The 20118-nt window shown below is 43.8% G+C and overlaps 1 protein-coding gene across 1 annotated transcript in view; it reads right to left on the bottom strand.

Moving 5' to 3' along the window:
* Positions 1-655: 655 nt before the first annotated feature.
* TIMD4 (T cell immunoglobulin and mucin domain containing 4) overlaps positions 656-20118 on the bottom strand; it is a 33235-nt gene continuing 13772 nt past the window's right edge. The window contains exons 6-9 of the mRNA XM_011219193.3: positions 5883-5929; positions 4409-4502; positions 2822-2861; positions 656-1634 (exon numbers count right to left, since the gene is read on the bottom strand). Coding sequence (XP_011217495.1) covers positions 1550-1634; positions 2822-2861; positions 4409-4502; positions 5883-5929 — 266 coding nt within the window. The 3' untranslated portion in view covers positions 656-1549. The remainder of the gene's footprint in view (positions 1635-2821; positions 2862-4408; positions 4503-5882; positions 5930-20118) is intronic.

Here is a 20118-nt window from a genome sequence, read left to right as displayed (position 1 = left end):
GACCCACCATGTAAAAATCAGCTGTAAGAACCACATCCATCAAAATCCTTCCTTGTGCAAATGGAAAATCAACGCTGGTTCCATTCTGTTGCATTTCCCATGTGCGTTTCATCTCATTTAGATTGTTAAGATAAGGGAAGCAATCCTCTCTTCTGGGTCCTAGATACTAGGAAGTTATTTGTAGGTGACTACAAATTCATCCTGATTGCATGCAGAGGGAAAGAAAGGAATAACCAGACCAATAATCTCCTCTGACCAGGAAGTCTCAGCAGAAGAACTTTATATTTATTCCTTATTTGGTAAAACCCACACCCTACCTCCTGGACTCTGGTGTCTCAGACTGGTTGCCTTGTTCCAGCCCGTGGCCACGTGTTGCTTGCCCAGGATGTTATTCTAACCAAGTTGGAGTGTTAAGGCCTTCAAGTGGACACAGACACGTCGCACTTAGCACAGCCTCGGCACTTCCCTTGCCTCAGTCATCTGGGGCAGCTGCCTGGCCTCAGGCAGAGAGCCTAAGAGCCTCTTCCACACCGTGGGTGGAAGTTGGGAGACAGGACTCTCTGATCTGCATTTAGAAAAGGAGATCTCTTTGCATCAGAAACCAGGGATGTACTGTATGGTGACTAACATAATATAATAAAAAAATTTTTTAAAAAAATAGAAAAGGAGATCTCTGCCACAGCATGGAGAACAAATCGGAGATGGGGAGGACTGAAGACAGGGAGTCGAGGTAAATGCCCGCTTAAAGGAGAGGTCTCTGACACCCACCTCCACCTGGACCTTTGCCTCCTGCTGCAGGAAACTCCTGACTATCGGCCACCACGCTCGCCCCCACAGAGCCCTGGTTAAGGGAGAATCTTTTTTTCAAAAAAGAAAATGTGAGCCAAAATTATGGTGCTGTTCTCCATCGCTTCTGGCAGTATTGATGAGACCCAGACCCAGGGTTGCTCCTACCATCCCTGGAGGGGGAGCAGTGCACTCCAAAAGTTGGGCATAAAGAGAGAGATACAAATGCATAGGAGGCAAAGGCAACTAGGGTTGAGAAGGGACCAGAAATGGTGTCCCAGAAGCAAGGCAGTTTGGAGAGACATGAGGCCTTTCTTCCAGTATCTGGAGCGCTGTCAGAAGAGAGATTACACACGTTCTGTGTAAACACAATGAGTTCAACTACAACCCACAGGCAGATGCTATCTGGAGACAGACTTTGTTTTAAATATTTCTAAGTCTCAGAGATGCCCTGAGATGGAATGATCTCCTTTAGATGTGGTAGTGAGCTCACCATCACTGAAATTATTCAAGCGCAGTCTGGAAGATCACTTAGAGTGATGCTACCCGGGAGATTAAAGCACCTGGCAGAGAAGGTGCTAAAGGTCTCTAAAGTACTTTCACTTGTGAAATTAAAGCAAGATTGGATCGTGACACCAATGGAATAGATGGGGGGCTTTAAAAACAAAACAAAACAAGACAAAACAAAACAACACATTCTAAGACTTATTTTGAGAATTCCTGCATCATGCCCCTGTCCTCAATCCTGGGAGAAAGTGGCACATTAGAGCGTGAAAAGACCGTCTTCGTCTTCTCTTCCATGCTGCATATCATCAAAGTTGTTTTTACTTTCTCCAACATTGTCTAGCCTGTAAGGAGAAAAGAGAGGCTGAGAATGGAAACCACCAGGACCAGAAAGAACCGGATGTTGCTAACTCACAGCACAACTAACCTCGGCTGTTAAGAGTGCAAAAGGCTCACACCCCATCCGGTCTAAGCCTCTCCAATCACAAATGGGAAAACGGACGCTGTAGGAGATAAAGGGCTTTTGCCAGTCTAGTCCAATAAGGGAATTAAATGTTTCTATATTAGCAAAATATAAAATCAAGATCGAAATGTGTGTATGACCTTGGAAATCTGTCTTGCTGAGTCTCGGTTCCCCTACTTGTTAATATTTATTTGCTAAGAGATATTTTGGTATTGATGCAATTAAGTGAAGGCACGGTCTTCATCACAGTTAACACCAAATCTTTCATTTCTTTCCCAAAAAGCTATAGAACAGGATGGATATCCAAAACCTCTTTCCAAAGACTCTTCAGACTATTTAAAACAAAACAAAACAAAAACCTGCTCTGATGGTCTAATACTGGGCGGAGGAACCAAATCCCAGGAATGATATTCTGCATGTTTTTCATTTTTCATACTGCCAACTCTCTTCTCCATAAACTCCTGTTAAACAATGTCCTTTTAAAATGAATTGTCCAGGGACACCTGGGTGGCTCAGTCAGTTGAGTGTCTGTCTGCCTTTGGCTCAGGTCATGATCCCAGAGTCCTGGGATCAAGTCCCACATCAGGCTCCTTGCTCAGCAGGGAGCCTGCTTTTCCCTCTGCCTGATGCTTCCCCTGCTTGTTCTCGGGCTTGCTCTCTCTTTCTCTCTCTCTCTCTCTCTCTCTCTCACACACACACACAAATAATTAAAATCTTAAAAAATAAATAAATAAAATTTTAAAAAAATAAAATGAATTGCCCAGAGTTGAACAAAGAATTCTGAGCACAGAGGGCAGAGACATATCACCTTCTTTCTTTTGCATGCCATGCTTCTATTAATGCAACCTGCCTTTGTATTTGTATTTCAGACAAACGTGACACAGTGTTAACCAAGACAGAGGTTAATATGAGTTAAATCCCACATCTTTTTCACCTCTAATGCCACAATTCTCCAACCCTGTATTTAATCAGAACACGCGCAGAAGTCATTAAACCACTGAGTAGTATCTAATCATTTGTAACAGCTTGTACAATCATTACAACAATCAGTCATGCAAGATGAATTACCTTGTGTGTTTCAGGAACCAACCGGTTTTCATGACTTTCCCTGAAAAGACAAAGCCATGGAATAAGCAGAGTAGCTGTGCTAGAACATGTGAAATGTGATGAAAGCCCAAAGCTGCCTTACCAAGAGCGCAGTTGGACCAAAGGTAAGACTTTAGGGACTGGTTTTGGCAGAGAAAGCCATTTTTTTTCCCATGTCAAGTGGGAAAATTGGGCCCCAAGGCAGTGCCCATCAATTACACACCTGTTCCCATGTTGTGGGCAATAGCGTTAAACTGCTTCATTCTTCAGTCATTTGCCCACCCAGTATTTAAGCACTCACTTGAGTTTTAAAATACTTCCTTATGAGACATACTCAGAAATTCCAAAACTGTATGAGGACCAGTGACCTCTGCTTTTAAGAGGGCTTTGTAGGAAGGCTAATGGCAGACTTCCCACTGAGTTCCAATTTTCCTTTGTCAGTGTTCACTAGGGACAGGTATTGAAATATGCAAGTTTCACTACTGTCGCTCAAATGGGCCAAGAGGATTAGCAGTCTTAGCTCCCCATTTACCACCTCAAAACAGTTTCTATTAATGACTACAGAACAATTTCTCCCCATTTTAAACAGGACCAGATGTCACATGCCTCTACTTTGCATGACAACTATAGACCCTGTTCCATGACTCCTTTCTGCAGTGTGTTAAAACTATTTTTTTCCTTTTTTTAATTTATGATTTTTTTTAAGTTCTTTTTTTTTTAACTATTTTTTTGGAGATGAGGGGTGGTGGTGGGGAGGTGTAAGGTCACAGATCAGCTGGGGAATCTGTTAACAACTATGGACCCCACCCCCTGAAAAGTGCAGATAAGAACATTCAAGTACATTTGCAAAGGATTTCGAGGGATTCGCTTTCCCCTGAGGTCTATCTGCCAAGCCAAGGTAAACAAAGCTTGCTTTAAGGGAAGAAGAAGCCTGAGATCTTTCTTCCTGGGGCAGTCCTAGCCAGAGGAGGAGGCGGGCCAGGGTTTCCTTCTCCCCAAGACAATGATAATAATGACACTTTTCACTTAAGGCAGTCGTGAGAATGAAAGGAGTTAGACACATCAGGAGTGTAACAACAGGGGCGCCTGGGCGGCACAGCGGTTAAGCATCTGCCTCGGCTCAGGGTGTGATCCCGGGCGTTATGGGATCGAGCCCCACGTCAGGCACTTCTTCTGGGAGCCTGCTTCTTCCTCTCCCACTCCCCCTGCTTGTGTTCCCTCTCTCGCTGGCTGTCTCTATCTCTGTCGAATAAATAAATAAAATTTAAAAAAAAAAAAGGAGTATAACAACAGCACTGTCAGAGATTGAGTTTCCAGTAAATAAAGGTGTGCTTGTTTGTCTTTTCCAAAATATAAACTCCTCATCCAGAAGATGATATGTGAAGGCTTTAGCATCCGAGGGCGAATGAGTTTCCCTGTTACCTCCTTGACCAGAATGGAGTCGGGGATGGTAATGGGACTCTGGGTGAAGGAGACACGGGCAGGAAGTGGAATCAGTCCACTCCCAGATTCTCCTGGAGTCTCCACAGCTCTGAAGGGAACCATCCCACCCGGGCCTGCCCTCCTTACCTCGAAGGAAAAACGCCACAAGCAACGCCAACAGCACGAATCCCAGGGAGGGAGCGACGATCATTAGCAGGTCAGAGTTGATGGCCATTTTCACCTGGTGAGACACAGGGAAGGTGATCGGGCCAGTCCTTTCTGAACATCACCCCCACATGAGTCTCCTGTCCCAATCATACCTTCAACTCGCCAAGCAGGTTCACTGCTTCTCCCCTCACTTTGCCTGATAGGGCTCAAGGTCAAGACAAAGCAGCCTTACAAATCAGAATTAAAAAAAAAAAATCTCTGAAAACCTAGAACATTTACCCAGACCACACAAGTTTCCTGTCTTCGACATCAGGCATATGGGCTGCGGGGTTTAGGGGCCTGAAGATAGGAGATCTTCTGCCCAGTCCCAGGCAGCTCTCGATTTAGACCTCCAGAGGCAATAAGAGTCAAGAGAAAACGGAACTCAATTTCAAATTTTCTACAGCACTGGTTCTCAAAGTGTAGCCAGGGAACCCATGAGATCAAAACCATTTTCACGAGACATTATTTGCCATTTTCACGGTCATTCTCATGAGATGGACAGTGGGGTTTTCCCCGAGGTGACATGGCAAGTGGCAGGCTGATGTCATCCTTCCGATGCTAGAATACGTAAGCAGATAAGAGCATATCTCTGCTTCCCTGTCAGCCAGACATTCATGAGATTTGCAGAAATGTAACACAATGCCACTAATGCCATTTTTCTAGTATTTTTTTCATTTGGGAAAATATAGTTATTTTTCATAAAATGTTATTTATGTCAACAGGTCATGGGTTTGTTTTGTTATTCTTGCTTTTAAATGAATGAATAAACATCGTTTTAAATTTCTGTTCTAATGTTTATGAATATAAAGGGGTCCTGAGGAACACTCCTCTACAGCCAGCTCCGAGTTCTGGGGGGGCTATGCCACCACCACTGCCCAGGCCATGTCCCTGTCCTCACCTTCCTGGCCCTTTCTCTGACACAGCAGCAAGGAGGGGCGACAATCTCCCCCTGAGGACGGAGAAGGGAAGGAAGAGAGAAGAAATAGGGGGCGTTCACGTTTCCCTGATAGGTGTCGATACTGCCTGCAGTTTTTACTTAAAGCAGCTTGAATCACTTTTGTGATAATAAAAATTAATGAAGGGTACACTCAGCAAATAAGAAGGATGCTGATGGCAAGTGTCGATCCCGCAGGATGTCACTAATCCTGGGCCATACAGAAGGCACACATAATGATTTTTCCATGTTTTCATACTTTTTATTTCTTTTTGTTTTTCAAAGCATCTGCACATAGAGAGGTAACGATAGGAACGTTATTTCTGCCACGGGCACAAGGCGCCAGTCCACAAACTGCTTAGCTATTTCCCTCTTTTCTGCTCGGATATATCTTCCTCCCCAGCTCATTTCTGCAAACCTCTATTGTGGACTTTAAAATCGAAGTCATACACTTCAAATGCTTCACAAAAATTTTACCTGTTCTGATTCAACTCCATTTTGCACAGGCATTTCTGTCTCCGTTGCTGGGAAGGAAAAAGGGAAAAAAAATGTGTATATTTCCTATGAGGGAATAAAATACCACATCCTGCAATAGGCATTTCACAGCTCATCTGGAATTTTAGTTGATGCGTTTAATCTTTCAATGCCATCTTTCCTTTTTTGTATAATTTATTTACCACACGTTTGTTTTGAGATGGTTTTATCTGAAGCTCATGTGCTATCCAACACTATCCCACAAGAACAACTCCATTTTATAGATGGGTAGAACGGGGCACTAGGCCAACAGGCGAGTGGGTGTAAATTTTCTGCAGATGCCAGCAATGTGTCTAGGATTTTTATCCAGCAAGAAAATGTCTCTATCAGTTAACAAATATTTCTTAAGCACTTATCATAGACCATGTACTCAGCTAGCTGTACCACCAACCTTGTTGACAAAATTTACAACTTAGTGAGGAAAACCAAATTTAAGCAAATAAGGTGAAGAGTTGAAAGAAATCATGTTACAATTGTGCAACATTCTAGGAATAAAGAGTGCAATTGTGCAACGTACTGGGAATAAATAGTGCAATAATAGTACAATAACTAGATATGTATAGGGACATATCACAAGGACGGTTGACCTGTTCTGGAGGATCAAGGGTAAGTGTCCTTGAGAATGTAAAATTTAAGGTGAGACACAGACTCATTTATTTATAACTGATAGTTGAGTTCAACAGAGAGACATACCGTGCTAAGCTCTGCTCCAGGCACTAAGAATACTAAGATGAAGACAGCAGGCCCCCCGTCCCTGCCATGAAATTCACAGTACATTAGAGAAGGAAGACCAGAAGGTCATTTCGGCCTCACAGGCCATGGTTAACGATGGGATGTGAGACGTTGCGGGGGAGGGCAGGCAGAGGGAGAGGCCCGTAACCCAACATCTAGTTGAGTGAGAGCTGCTAGAATTAAACTCCATGAGGACAGTGTCCCTCTCTGCTTGTTAAAGAGGGGGACCCTAACACTGCCTGGCACACACTTGGTGCTCAATAAGTGTTTGTTGAATGAATAACATCTGAGCTGAGTTCAAGTTGTGTAAGAATTAGCAAAGAAAGACATTAGAGGTGTTTTAGGTAAAACAGCAGCAGCAAAGCCACGGAAGCATGAAACAGTGTGGCTCTGTGTGGAATGGCAGGCAGCCACGAAAGCAGAAAATGGGGGTGGGAGGATGGCAGGGGATGACCACAGAGATGGGCAGGAACCAGTCAGGGAAGGCCTTTGTTTCATGCTGGTAAGTCTCCGTTTAATTCTGTGAGCAGTGGGAAACCCCAGAAACATTTTAAGCGTGCTATGGTCCAGGTAAGAGGATAAGGAAATAGCCAAGATGAGATGATCAATTATCATCTGGTCCCAGGTCTGAAATTCAGAGCTCACAGAAATGAAAGGAGAGAGGCAGATTCTAGAAATGCTTAGCAGGGAGATCAAGAGGATGTGGACACTGAACGTGGGGGTGAGAAACAAACAAGTCTTAGATAACTCACAGAGTCCTTCCTGAGACTCTGGGCCATTGCTCCACTGTCCATCAAGATGGGGCACAGCAGAAGGAGAAGGGTCAGTCCGGGGGAGAAAGATGCCGAGCTCAACTCCGTTGCCATTGAGTAAGGCGCCCGAGAGACACACACAAACACCACTCGCCTCACACGCAGTTGATAGATTCGCATCTGGACCAAACTCAGGGGAAGTTTGGAGTTGCAGATGCTGGTTCGAGAGTCATCAGTCTCCAGGGAGTAGTTAAAACCCTCCGAGTGTATTAGAAATCCAAGGGTCACATGCCCAGAGAGAGTAGAGTAGGAATCCTAAGAAACCCCAGCACTCGAAAGGTGGGCAGAGAAGGCGAAGGAGAAGGCAGCAGAAGAAACAAACACCAGAGAGCAAAAAGTGAGACCAGTGTCACGGAAGCCAGGGCAGGAGAAAATGCCTAGAAAGGACACGAAATCGTGCGTGCAATAAAACCTGCTGGTAGAAACAGAACATAAAGCCACACACAGACGAGGCCTGAGTATAATAAAAATCGAGGTGAATAATTACTGAAATTGATCACTTCCTCCCAAGCTTCCTTGCACTCGAGGCATAAGAAAAAATGTGATAGGTTTTCTAAGGCTCATAATTTGGTACAAGAGAGCTTATTTGTTCGACAGGGAAACTGACTTGTTGAATGCCTACGAGCATAAAACTCTGAGGGGAAAATTCAGCATGCTTTCACATCCTACAACTCAGTTACGGTTGTTTTTCTCTCCGCTATTATTCCCTAGAGCTGGAAATTGCAGGTAAGAATTCAAAACTCCTACCCCTGTTCTGTCAAAACCCTCTAGCCTTACAATCATTTGTGATGGGTAAGACTGAAATTGAAACCATCAAAGAGAAAAGCCAGCCTAGGTCAGTTTGGTCAGAGCTAATCTGTATTTTAAATTGGAATTGTCTAACGGGAGAGACACTTTGCAAACACAAACACTGCCCGGTGATACCGAACACTACTTCCTGCTCCTCCTCTTCCTCCCCTTCCTGGCTCCTCCCTTTCCCCCTCTTCTTCTTTCTCTTCTTCCTCTTCCTCTTCTGAAAACGCCAAAAGCCCCGATGGGAAGCACTCCAAAGCCACAGTGTTAGACAGTGCTAGACACTGAATAGCAACAAGAAACACAAGTGGATGGTATTTTGGTTCCTTGGGAGACAGTGATGCTAACAGCTAGGGGATGGGGTAGGTAAGTGAAGCCTACTCATTTCTGGGTCTTCTGTGCTATCTTGGCCCTTACATACTTAAGACCCTGAACTCTTAAACAAGCACATTCAGGCAAAGGCAAGGAGTTCCCCCCACCCCAAACTTGCAAGAAAAGCAATTCTGTGAGAGGGGAACTGTGGTACGTTGAATAGTGTCCTCCTTGAATGTGTATTGCCTCAGAAATTCCAATTGTGAACCTTTAGAAATAGGGCATCTTTGCAGATGTCATTAGTTTAGGGATATTGAGATGAAACCATCCTAGATTTAGGATAGGCCCTAGATCCAATGCCAGGTGTCCTTATAAGGAGAGAAGACACAGAGACACACACACAAAGAGGGCCATGTAAAGACAGGCAGAGACTGAAGGGATGTGGCCTCAAGCCAGGGAATCCTGGAGGCACCAGAAGCTGGAAGAGGCAAGGAAGTATCTTCCTTTAGAGCCTTTAGAGAGAGCATGGCCCCACTGACACCTCAATTTTAGGACTTCTGACCTCCAGAACCATAAGATAATAAATTTGTGTTGTTTCACATCACTACATTTCTGGTAAATATTTACAGCATCCCTGGGAACTTAATACAGAGACACAGTCTCTGCATAGACTCACGGTCATTAAGATCTTCTATGGGAGGGGCGCCTGGGTGGCACAGCGGTTAAGCATCTGCCTTCGGCTCAGGGCATGATCCCGGCGTTATGGGATCGAGCCCCACATCAGGCTCCTCCGCTAGGAGCCTGCTTCTTCCTCTCCCACTCCCCCTGCTTGTGTTCCCTCTCTCGCTGGCTGTCTCCCTCTGTCAAATAAATAAATAAAATCTTTAAAAAAAAAAAAAAAAAGATCTTCTATGGGAACCACAGCCCTGGGGATGGGCACAAGGGATGAAAGGAAGATTGATCTTTCATTTAAATTTTTTTGTGTGCACTTTGTACCTTCACCATATATATGTTATCTATCTAAAAGAAATTAATTAACATGTAATAACAATAAAAGAATCTTCAACTTAAGTATGCTTTTCTCAGGTCTATGGACACACCAATACTTCTGATTAATATTAGATTTGCCTACAGGGTAAGAAGGTATTTACATTTTAAAAATACCCAAATAGGGACCCTCTTGGCAGAGTTCTCATTGTAAATTAGTAAATTGGCTTGCTGGTTGAATTTTAGGTTCTTGAGTTCTTGGTAGGCATGGTTACTCTGGCACATGGAATTCCTGCAAAACTTAACCCCAGACCTTGGAGTGCTACGAGGTTGCGCCTGGGCCGCCCCCCCCCCTTCACTTCACTGAGTATCTATGCATCCCACATTTCCTGGCTGCGTGACCTTGGGCACAACATTTCCTCTATCTGAGCCACAGTTTATTCCACCGAAAATGCTGGTATGACACACCTGATGTCCTATATCCTTTTTACCCTTTGTATTTCTGAATGCCTTTTTATGAAGAACTTGAATGAACCAAGAAAATGATCATTTCACAGTAATTTTTTAAAAGGATGCAAAGCTATACTTAGTATAGGAAATGAGTATATAAAAACTTAAGAACATACAAACACATGCATACCTCTTGCTCCACAAAGAAAATTAAAAAATACTGAAAGACTAAATACATCTTACTTTGAGTGGAAATGTTATAGGCAGTTACAATTTTTTATCAGTATTTTGTATACTTTCTAAATTTTCTCAAATGAGAAAATTTGAACTGTAAAATATATACCATGTGTTAATCATGGGAACCTTTGCAAGATGCCTGAGTCAAGAGCAAACTCTTGGGGTGTGTATCATTTCTCTGAAGCAATACCACAGTGACCTTCTAAGTGAAACTTGGAAGATTGCTGTTAGAAACCCATTAACCTATAGCCAAAGAAGAGCTGGGTGTTGCTATTAGCAAAAGACACACCCTAGATATTAGAGTACTGGCGAACAAAGATATTCAGGAGATATAGATTTTGGAAATCCAAGTAGAGTTTGTATACTTGTTACTTGTATGATGCCAATGTCGATTTCCTGCTTTGACCACGTGCTGTAGTTATGTAAGGTGTTTGGTGGAAGCTGGAGGGATATATAGGTTTCTCTGTGCTACTTTTGCAAGTTTGCGTTGAGTCTAAAATTGACTCAAAACAAAAAGCTTTTAAAAAGTGGTTTAAATATCAATATTTCATATGGGTTCAATCTAATATATGCATGGTATGTAGTGACTTTGCAATAAAGATTTGTTGGACAAAATTGTTGAAAAAATATTAAAGCAAGTTTTAAAATGATTTTGTAAAAAGTTTTAAAATTTTTGTAAAAAATAATGACGTATGTTACTATGTCATTAGAAAAAGAAGATGATCTGGAGTGCCTGGGTGACTCAGTTGGTTAAGCATCGGGCTCTTGATTTTGGCTCAGGTCGTGATCTCAGGGTCTTGGGATCCAGCCCCACATTGGGCTCTAAGCTGTGCACGGAACCTGCTTGGCATTCTCTCTCTCTCTCTCCCTCTGCCCCTCTCTCACTCTCGCTTTCTCTAAAAATAAGTATTTTTTTAAAAGAAGAAGAAAAAGAAAATGATCTGAAAGGATATAGCCCATACTATGAGAGTAATTATTTCTTCTTCTTGGTCATTTTGGTTGAGGGTTTGAAGAGAATGTTTGGGAATGCAAGGAAATTTCACTTTACACTGTTTTATATACTTACTTTATAACATAAAAAAACAAAGTGTAAATGTGAAAGCAGTAACATAAAAACACTCCCTTTACCTTTAAAGGACTTACAGTGCAGTAGGGTAGGAAGCAATATTCTGTGCCTGTGCTGGAAGAGCCCTGTTGAAACAGACTCACATGGGCACTTTCTAAAGAACGTGTCCTGTATCTGGGGGGTGTAGATCAAGGGTTAGCAAACTACAGCCTGAACGTCAGAACCATTCTGCTGCCTGTTTTTGTTCAGCCTGAGAGCTAAGAATCATTTATATATTTTTTAATGGTTGAGAAAAAAAACCAAAAAAAAAAAAAAAAGAATAACTCCTAACACATGTAAATTACAGGCAATTCATAGTTCCATGTCCATCAATAAAGTTTTATTGGAGCACAGTGGTACCCATTTGTTCACGTTACCTCTGGCTGCTTTTGTGCAAAAGGGCCAAGCTGAGTCGTTGAGACCAACAGCATGGCTTGTAAGGCCTAAAATAGGTACCATCTGGCCCTTTACAGGAAAAGTTTGCTGACTTCTGGCGTAGTTATCGGAACATAATTTTAATCTTAAAACCTTCCGGCCTTTCTTAAAGCCTTCTGGCCTTCGGACCCTCGGGTGATGAGACTTTCCCTCAAGGCGGTTATGATAAGATAGTAGACCCGAACCCACCCACTGAAATAAAACTGCGTGCTCTGTGCAGATCTGGAAGGGCATTGAATTTTTAGATAAGGAAATTCTTTAAGATCCATTTTGAATATCACCCCTGTTCGCATCCCATCCGGCGGAAACTGGCTTCAGAATTACTTGGTACTCCCTGTCAAAATCCATTTATTGAGCACTACAGTGTGCCTGGTACAGTGACAAGCACTTCATGTAAAGGATCTCATTTAATGCTTATACAATCCATCCGACAGACGTTTAAAATGAGGCTGAGTTTCACTCATTCACCCAAGGTAACACACATAACAAAAGGAAATTTGAACCCAACTCTGAATGACTCAAAAAATCATGATTATAAACACTCTGAGAGAAAAGAAAAAGAGCATATTAAAATCCTATTTGAAAATACAAACTCTAGCCAGTGGGCTTCATGCCAGAAATCAACTGGAAATAAAAGCACTCTATCTTCTCAGTGGGTACATTTTAAAACTGATATTACATATTTTGACTCATCATTAAATTCATAGACACAAGGACTCATCTGTCTCTACTTTTAAAACAAATTTAGTTCTGAAATAAGTCAACTCAATGATACAACCTTAACGCAATCCTAGAATTTTGAAAAGTGACAACAGCAAGCCTTCCGCGGGTCTCTCGCGGCAGCATCTGGCTTATGCTGCCCCCTTCTGGACCAGTGGTGGTACGGTCTTAAAAAATCCAAAGGAAAGAAAAAACATCCCCAAATCCATCAGAATATTTTAGATTTGAAAAGAATTAGAAACTATCTCCTCGGATACCCCCTTTTTTTCCCATCATCAAGAGAAAAATTAAAATCTAGAGACAGTTTCACTTACTCAAGATTTCACAGCAATGAGTAACGAAGGAAATGACTAGAACCCATACTTCCTAAACTTGCCTGGCAGACGCAGATCTGGAATTTCAAAAGGCTTTTGAAAATAGAAACGCACATTTATTGAGTTCACAGACTTCCTTTAAATTGTGGAGACCACTGAATGTTTGTAATATGTGCAATGATAGAAAAGAACACTATATACTTCAATCAATCAATCATTACATACATGATGAGTCAGATGTTCCCTAGCACCTGGGGCAAAATTGGGTGAGGACCTTTTTTTTTTTTTTTTTTTAATTTTGAAAGGGAACAGAGAGCGAAGTGTTTTAGAACCCAATGTGCTTTCTAAAGCAGAAGGAAGGGTAAGATGATTTCACATTTCTGGCTATTGAGGTAACAGAAGGAAACCAGGGGCTGCAGAACCCCATTATCTAAGACTCACTGAGTTCCAAACTTGCCCTCAAGCTCCCACTGCCTCCAAGGATTCCCCACCCACAAAATGTCATCATTGTGAGAGTCCAGAGTTGTCATCGCAGGCTTCTGCTCTCACGAGCCAATATCTGAGGGTCTCAGTGAGGGACAGGTAAGACCCCATCCCTAATCCTTCCCCCGTGACTCCTCTCTGAAGGGCAACGTCTGGCACGGCTCTTCCTACACCCAGCTGATCAATAAATCTTGATTAAGGAAAGTGGCAAAGTCCTCATTTTACCAAGAAATCTCAGAAGTATTAACAACAACAAGAACGATAATAATAAACGGACACCATATACCAAGCACTTAAGTATACACTACATGCCAGACACAATGCGAAGGACTTCCATGTTCGATCTCAAAAATGCTCTGCAGTAGATTCCATCGTTGTCCTCACGGCACAGTGAGAATCCTGTGGCCTAGAAAGGTCAAGTCACGTAGCTAGGAGAGGAGAAAGCAAACCTCGGAGCCAGGATGACCTACCCACAGAGCCCAAGCTCTTATCCTCTGAGTTCTACAGTCTTCGGAAAATGTGGCAAGTGCTCGCACACATTGCTACAGAAAGATCAGTACTGGAGAGTGAATGATCTTGCTACTTCACGCCACGATGGGAAGAGATCCATCTGGAATGGAACCCTAATCGTTGGCTGCTTTGGTGCGTGCAGTCTCTGGAAAGGAGATTCTAACTATTATTGTCGATGATGATTATGAGCACAATGTAAGCAGCTGAGAGTGCACCAAACACTTTCACATTCATTATCATTTTTGAACTTCAAAAGAAATCTACTGATGGGGCACCTGGGTGGCTCAGCTGGTTAAGCATCTGCCTTCCGCTCAGGTCATGATCCCAGGGTCCTGGGATCAAGCCCCGTGTCAGCCTCCCTGCTCAGCTAGGAGTCTGCTCCTCCCTCTCCCTCTGCCCCTCTGCCCTGCTCATGTTTTCTCTCCCTCTCTCTCTCTCTCTCAAAAAAATACACAAAATCTTTTTTAAAAGTATCTTAAAAAACCTAAATCTACTGAGGTACGTAAATTTGGGCAAAATTACTGAAAGAGGAGGAACCTGAAACTCAGAGATTTCCCGTATCTTGCCCAAGCCTGCGTAGCTAGTAACAACTGCTAGCTACGGAAAAGCTCTGCCCGGTGCAGGATCACAGCCAGCTAGGTTTATCTGAGGCATGATTATTGTTGATTGAAAACTTTTCCCAGTGCTATCTGATTCCACATTCCATGTCTGCCTCTCCCCCCCCCCCCCCCCCCCCCCCCCCCCCCCGCTGTGCTGCTGAGCATTCCAGGGTTCAACAGGCTACAAGTGCCCGGAGGCTCTTGCCAAAGGGTGTTGGTACCTTTCGTCAATGACCTGATTGTAGTAGGAGAAGAGATGCTTCACCTCGTCACAGGGCGTGCTGAGGTGCGCCATTTATCCTACCCGCCGTGAGACCCGAGAGCTCTCCGCTGCCTGGCTCCGTGTCAGAGGAACACTGTGGTCTGCAGCGTGGTCACCCAGCTCCCGTGGTTATCCAGTCACAAGGACCCATCTTAGGACTGGCTCCATGTTCTATTTCAGGGGCTGGCACCTTACTTCTTTTTCCCTCTGTTTGCTTTACCATGGTTGTACCTCTCTTAAAGCTTGGCAACCCTCTTTGTTCTTATTTGGTTGACCTTTCTGAAGGTGAGCAGTTAGATGTTAGAATTACACAGATTCAATTCCAACTTTATTAATGAAAAAATATCATTTGTATGGTTGGTGGAATAGAAATGCTATTGTGAGGGGAATCATGAGAATCCATTCTTTGTCCTTTGCCTTTGTCCCCAGACTGCCAGCCTACCTACTGATTTGAGCCTGTGAAGAGCGTGGCCATGAGAGAGAAAACAAATCGGCTAATGCCTCGCGAAAGATGTTGACTTTGAAATCAACTGCATCCAATTTCTTTCCTCCTAACAACGGCATTTGTGAGTGAAAATGAGCTTTGTTTCATTCCCCTGCCTTCCTCTGTTCCTTCTGCTGAACTTGTACTGAAAATGGTAATTCCCCCTACAATTCTTTATGTCCTTGATCAACTGAGGACCCAGCAAACTGTTAGTTCTAACATGACTCGATTTTGTCTTTAATAAAATAATACAGTGTAGGGGAAAGAGCTCTGCTTTGAGAGCCAGAAGAAAGTCCTACCTGGGGTCTTGTTCACACTTCTCTTTGAACGTTTTTAATGCCTCTGTGCCTCAGTTTCCTTCTATGTGGAACAAGGAATGTGCACTACACCAGCAAATCCTAAATGCCTTCTTGGGGCCAGGGATGGGCTGGCTTCAAAGGAATCTCCTGAAGAAGTTTGTCAAGCATATAATTTCTTGGACCCACTCCCAGAGGTTCTAATTCTGCAAGTCTTGGGTAGACTAGAGCAATCTATGTTTTTACTAAGCACCCTGTGTTTCCAGGCCATAGCCAGGGCTGGTATACATGGACTGGATGACCTCAAAGTTCATGGTCTTGGTTCCTCAGTGTTCTGCTGTCCCCCCGGGAGGTCAACATGAGATCAGATTGCTCCGCACCTTCATTTATTCAAGGCTCACCCCCTTTTCTCTTACCTCCATTTCTAGACCAAACCATACCTCCCTCATTTTTGACTGATCCCCTTCTCCCACACCAGGACCAACCTTGCTCCATTCACTATCCCCTTCTCTAAATTATTCATCCTCAAACTTCTTGAAAACACACCTAACATTCATTCCTTAACAATTTGGACTTATTCTTTAACATCTTGGATTTCAGGGCCTCCACCCCCAGAGCTAACCCTGTTCACCTAATGGTCCCCCTGTCACAGTTCACAGCCACCTAAGTGTTCATTCTACTTGACTGGCATTCTGAATTTCCTAATATTTGACTACACCCCCCTGTAGCCTTTATCAGCCCAGCCCTCTCTGCACTCCTGCTCTCCTGGATCCTTCCTACGTCTGTTGTCTCGCTCTCTGCCTCCTCTCCCAATCTAGTTGTTCCTTTATGGGCTTGTACCTCTTCATTTCCCTCTTCATCTCACACAATCTCTTTAGGTGATTCCACAGGAGCCTCCATTACCCCTGTGCTAATGAGACAATATAATAAAGTGCTGAAGAGCTCAGTTTCAAGAGCCAAGAGACCCAGGGTTCAAACTCTGGAAAATTTCTCTCTCTCTCTCTTTTTTTTTAAGATTTATTTATTGATTTGGGGAGTTATAAGAGGGGCAGAGGGAGAGGGAGAGACGCGGACTCCCCACTGAGTGTGGAGTCTGACCAGGGCTCGATCCCAGGACCCTGAGATTAGAACCTAAGCTGAAATCAAGAGTCGTACGCTTAACTGATGAGCCACCCAGGTGTCCCTTTGGCAAATTTCTTAACGTCTCCAAACTTCAGTTACTTTCCTTTATAATGGACGTAATAATACAATCTTTCTCACAGATCCAGACAATGCCTCACAATGAGACAATGTACCCAGGCCTGCTACATAATAAGCACTCGATAAGTGTCGTTTATTATCAATGATTCCCCAAATTGTATCTACAGCCCTGAACTGTCCCTTATGAGAAAATATATATTAAAGTATTGGCTAAGTAGCAAGTCCCTGTTCAGAAATTATGTGAATCACAGGAATTATTATTTGATCAGAGGTAGGTGTCAATCATCGAAGACCCCCATCCCCATCCCATCCATAAGTCAACCCAGCCCCACATTTCCAACTGCTCATTAGACATTCCTCAGGTGCCCTCTGAACTCCAGCTCTCCCAAACAGATTTCACTCTTCTTCCTGGGGTTCTTTACTAGTTAACCTGTCACATCGATCTAATCTCCCAAGTACAGAGACTCCGTCATTCTTCATTCTTACTCCAGTTACCAAGTCCTCTCTATCTTAACTCCGAAGTGTCTCTGACTTTGTCCCCTCTCTGTAGTTACGGCTGCCATCATTCTAGTCCAGACACTCATCCCCAGCCTGAATTATTGCGGGAGCCTCCTGGGTAGCCCCTCTGCCCCCAGGCTTGCTCTCTCTCATACATCTTTCACACTCTTACCAGAGCAATGTCTCCTAAAGCAGAATTGGAAATGTCATTCCCTACCCAGAACACATGAATCGTTCCTTATGACCCTGGAATAAAATCTAAATTCTTCAGCCCATCAATCAAGTCCTTTAAGAACATTCCCTGCTTCCTTTCTCCATTAGAGTAAACTAGACAATTAGACAATCTTCAAAGATTTCATGCTCTTATCAAGTCTCCGTCTCTTTGTTCATGCTGTTCTACAGGCTTGTTCCCCCTTCCCTGCACAATGAATGTTCTCACCAAGGAGGAAAGCTTTCCACGCTTCTATCCCCAAACAAAACCCACTGCATGTTTGTTTGCAGTGCACAGCCTGTGCATCCCACTAGTATGAGCCCTGTGGAGGAGATGTCACAACTTACTCATTCCTGTGCCACGAATGGAGAGGCCACCCAATCAGCCTTACTTAATGAATGATGGATTTGAAAGGCTTTGACCAAAAATCATGTTACCTATTTCCACGTATCCAAAACAAATGCCAAGATAAAAACAGAAAATCCCATCTCCAACCACTTTGTCCTCTGAGAATCCTTTGACACCATGGAAAGGTCGGCTTGCTCTGGACCATGAAGCTTGGGATGACTTTGTAAAACAGAAAGATACAATAATAGAACAGATCTTTCTACAAGCATTCCCTCCGCATTCTCTCACTATCCTACCCCGGGACCAAGAAAAAGTTACTGTAAGACTCTTAAGAAAGGGAAAATGTTATCATTATCAAAGCATGTTCATTTTTTTTCTAATTTTACTGGATTGACAGCCAAGTCCTCATGCATATATGGGTGCCTTAAATGCGAAATTGTTCTGCGGCTTTGCCTTCATGCTGGTGATCGGTATAATGATCCATCTGGGGAAAACTGAATCCTAATGCTTTAGGAGCAAATATCAAATCTCCCCTTGGGGAAGCTCCATTGCGAGACAGTGGCTGCTCGTCCTAGAACAACGGCCAACTACACATGGGATCAGGAGAACTGGCCTCTGGTCTCAGCTCTCTTCCCAAGTCACTGCAAGTCCTCTCAACTCACAAGCCTTTCCTGGGTCTCAGTTTCCCATCTTCTCAGTTTCCTGGTTTTCCACAGACAACACCCCTCCAGGAGTTCACAAACAGGAGTTCACGAGCACAAGTTTAAACCTCCTGAAACCTGGGTGTGAGTCTCAGCTCTCCCCCTGTCTAGCTGTGTGATCTTGGGCAAGTCACTGCACACGAGGGAGCTCCATTTCTAGGCAGCCTTAGCGTGGACGTGAGGATTCCCCCGCTTGGGTGGGGCCGCTTCAGAGCCTGCATCTTCAGCAAATGCCTGAGAAGTGGAGCGGGCACTGAAGCTGGAAATGTGTACTTGGAGTGGTCATATAAGGAATAACACGAATCTGGAAGCTCTCCCATAACACGCTCAGCTACAGCTCTTTTTCCGGCATGACTCGCTTTCCAAGCCTACATTATAGAGTGGAGCCTCCCTAGACTGAGCAACGTGGGGACAAAACGGTCAAGAGGCGGAAGACGAAAGGGGCCCAGAAGCAGGAATGAAACCAATCGTTGGGAAATCCATAGAGCCATGTGAAAGGGACTCAGCGAAGAGCTTTCAGAATCTCCGATTTCCTCCAATCGCGAGTAGAGAATTACGACCGTTAGCTTTTCTAACTTCCCCAAGTTTGTAATTTTGTCACTCGTAGGCTGTTTCCCTGGTATGGTTAGCAGTTATAAAAAAATCCTTAAACCAAAAAGTGTCTGTGGACTTGCAAGGAGCAGCAAGCCGGCTGGGAGCCGGTGGCAGTGGCCTCTTGTCCTCCTGCCGGAGTGGCCTACAGACAAAAGTGTGTGAGTAGGAAAAGCAGCAGAGGTGGAAAGAAGAGAGGAAATAGGAATCCAGCATGATGACTATCATTAACTAGTTAGGTCCTAGGTGTCCGTCTCATGCTTTTCCTCACCGAACGGTCCTATGAACTAAGTACTCCTATTATCTTCACTGTACATTTTGAGAAAACTGAGATTTAGAAAAGGATAAAACAAGTAACTCACCAGAGGTTCTGGAAAACAAACAAACAAACAAACAAACAAAAACCCCTCACACAAAATGGCAGAGCTGGGATATAAGCCTGAGCCTTCGGTTGGACCTCATGGTGAGCTCTCAACCCCCACTCAATGCTACCCAGGAGACTGTGAGGAGAAAAGACTAGGAAGAAAGGATCAGAGATGTTACTGAGTCAATAGAAGGACCAGAGGCATAATCAATGGAAGACTTAATCCCAGGCCATGTGATGACAGCTTCAGGGTCCCTTCCCAGGTAGAGACTAAGTTCTAAGGGAACAATCTGGGACCATGTCACACATTCCTGCCTCCAAGCAAGAAACGAAATGAGCCCTCAGGGTGGACAGGATGATTTGAATTCCTAAGCCGCTGGAGGGGTCAGAGTTTGGATTCCTCAAACAGATTCTCTTCAGCGGTGGGGCGACACCTATGAGTTTTTATTGTTGTTGATTGTTCGTGTTTGAATTATGGTTCCAAACCATTTGGAGCTTTGCAGCATTCCTGGAGAATCTCAAGAAAAATGTGCGTGCGCATATACACACAGACTTATATATGTAATTTCAGGGGGTTCATACCACCCTCCAGCCTATCCACAGACAATCCACCCAGTAACCCATGGACACAGTTTAAAATCTCTGAGGTCTAGGTGTGAGTCCCACCTCTCCCTCTGCCCAGCTGTGCGATCATGGGCAAGTCACTTCACATCTCTGAATTCCATTCTGGGGAGCC

This window comes from Ailuropoda melanoleuca, chromosome 3, assembly GCF_002007445.2.
Source record: "Ailuropoda melanoleuca isolate Jingjing chromosome 3, ASM200744v2, whole genome shotgun sequence".
NCBI lineage: Eukaryota > Metazoa > Chordata > Mammalia > Carnivora > Ursidae > Ailuropoda > Ailuropoda melanoleuca.
This window is presented reverse-complemented; position numbering and strand designations above follow the sequence as displayed.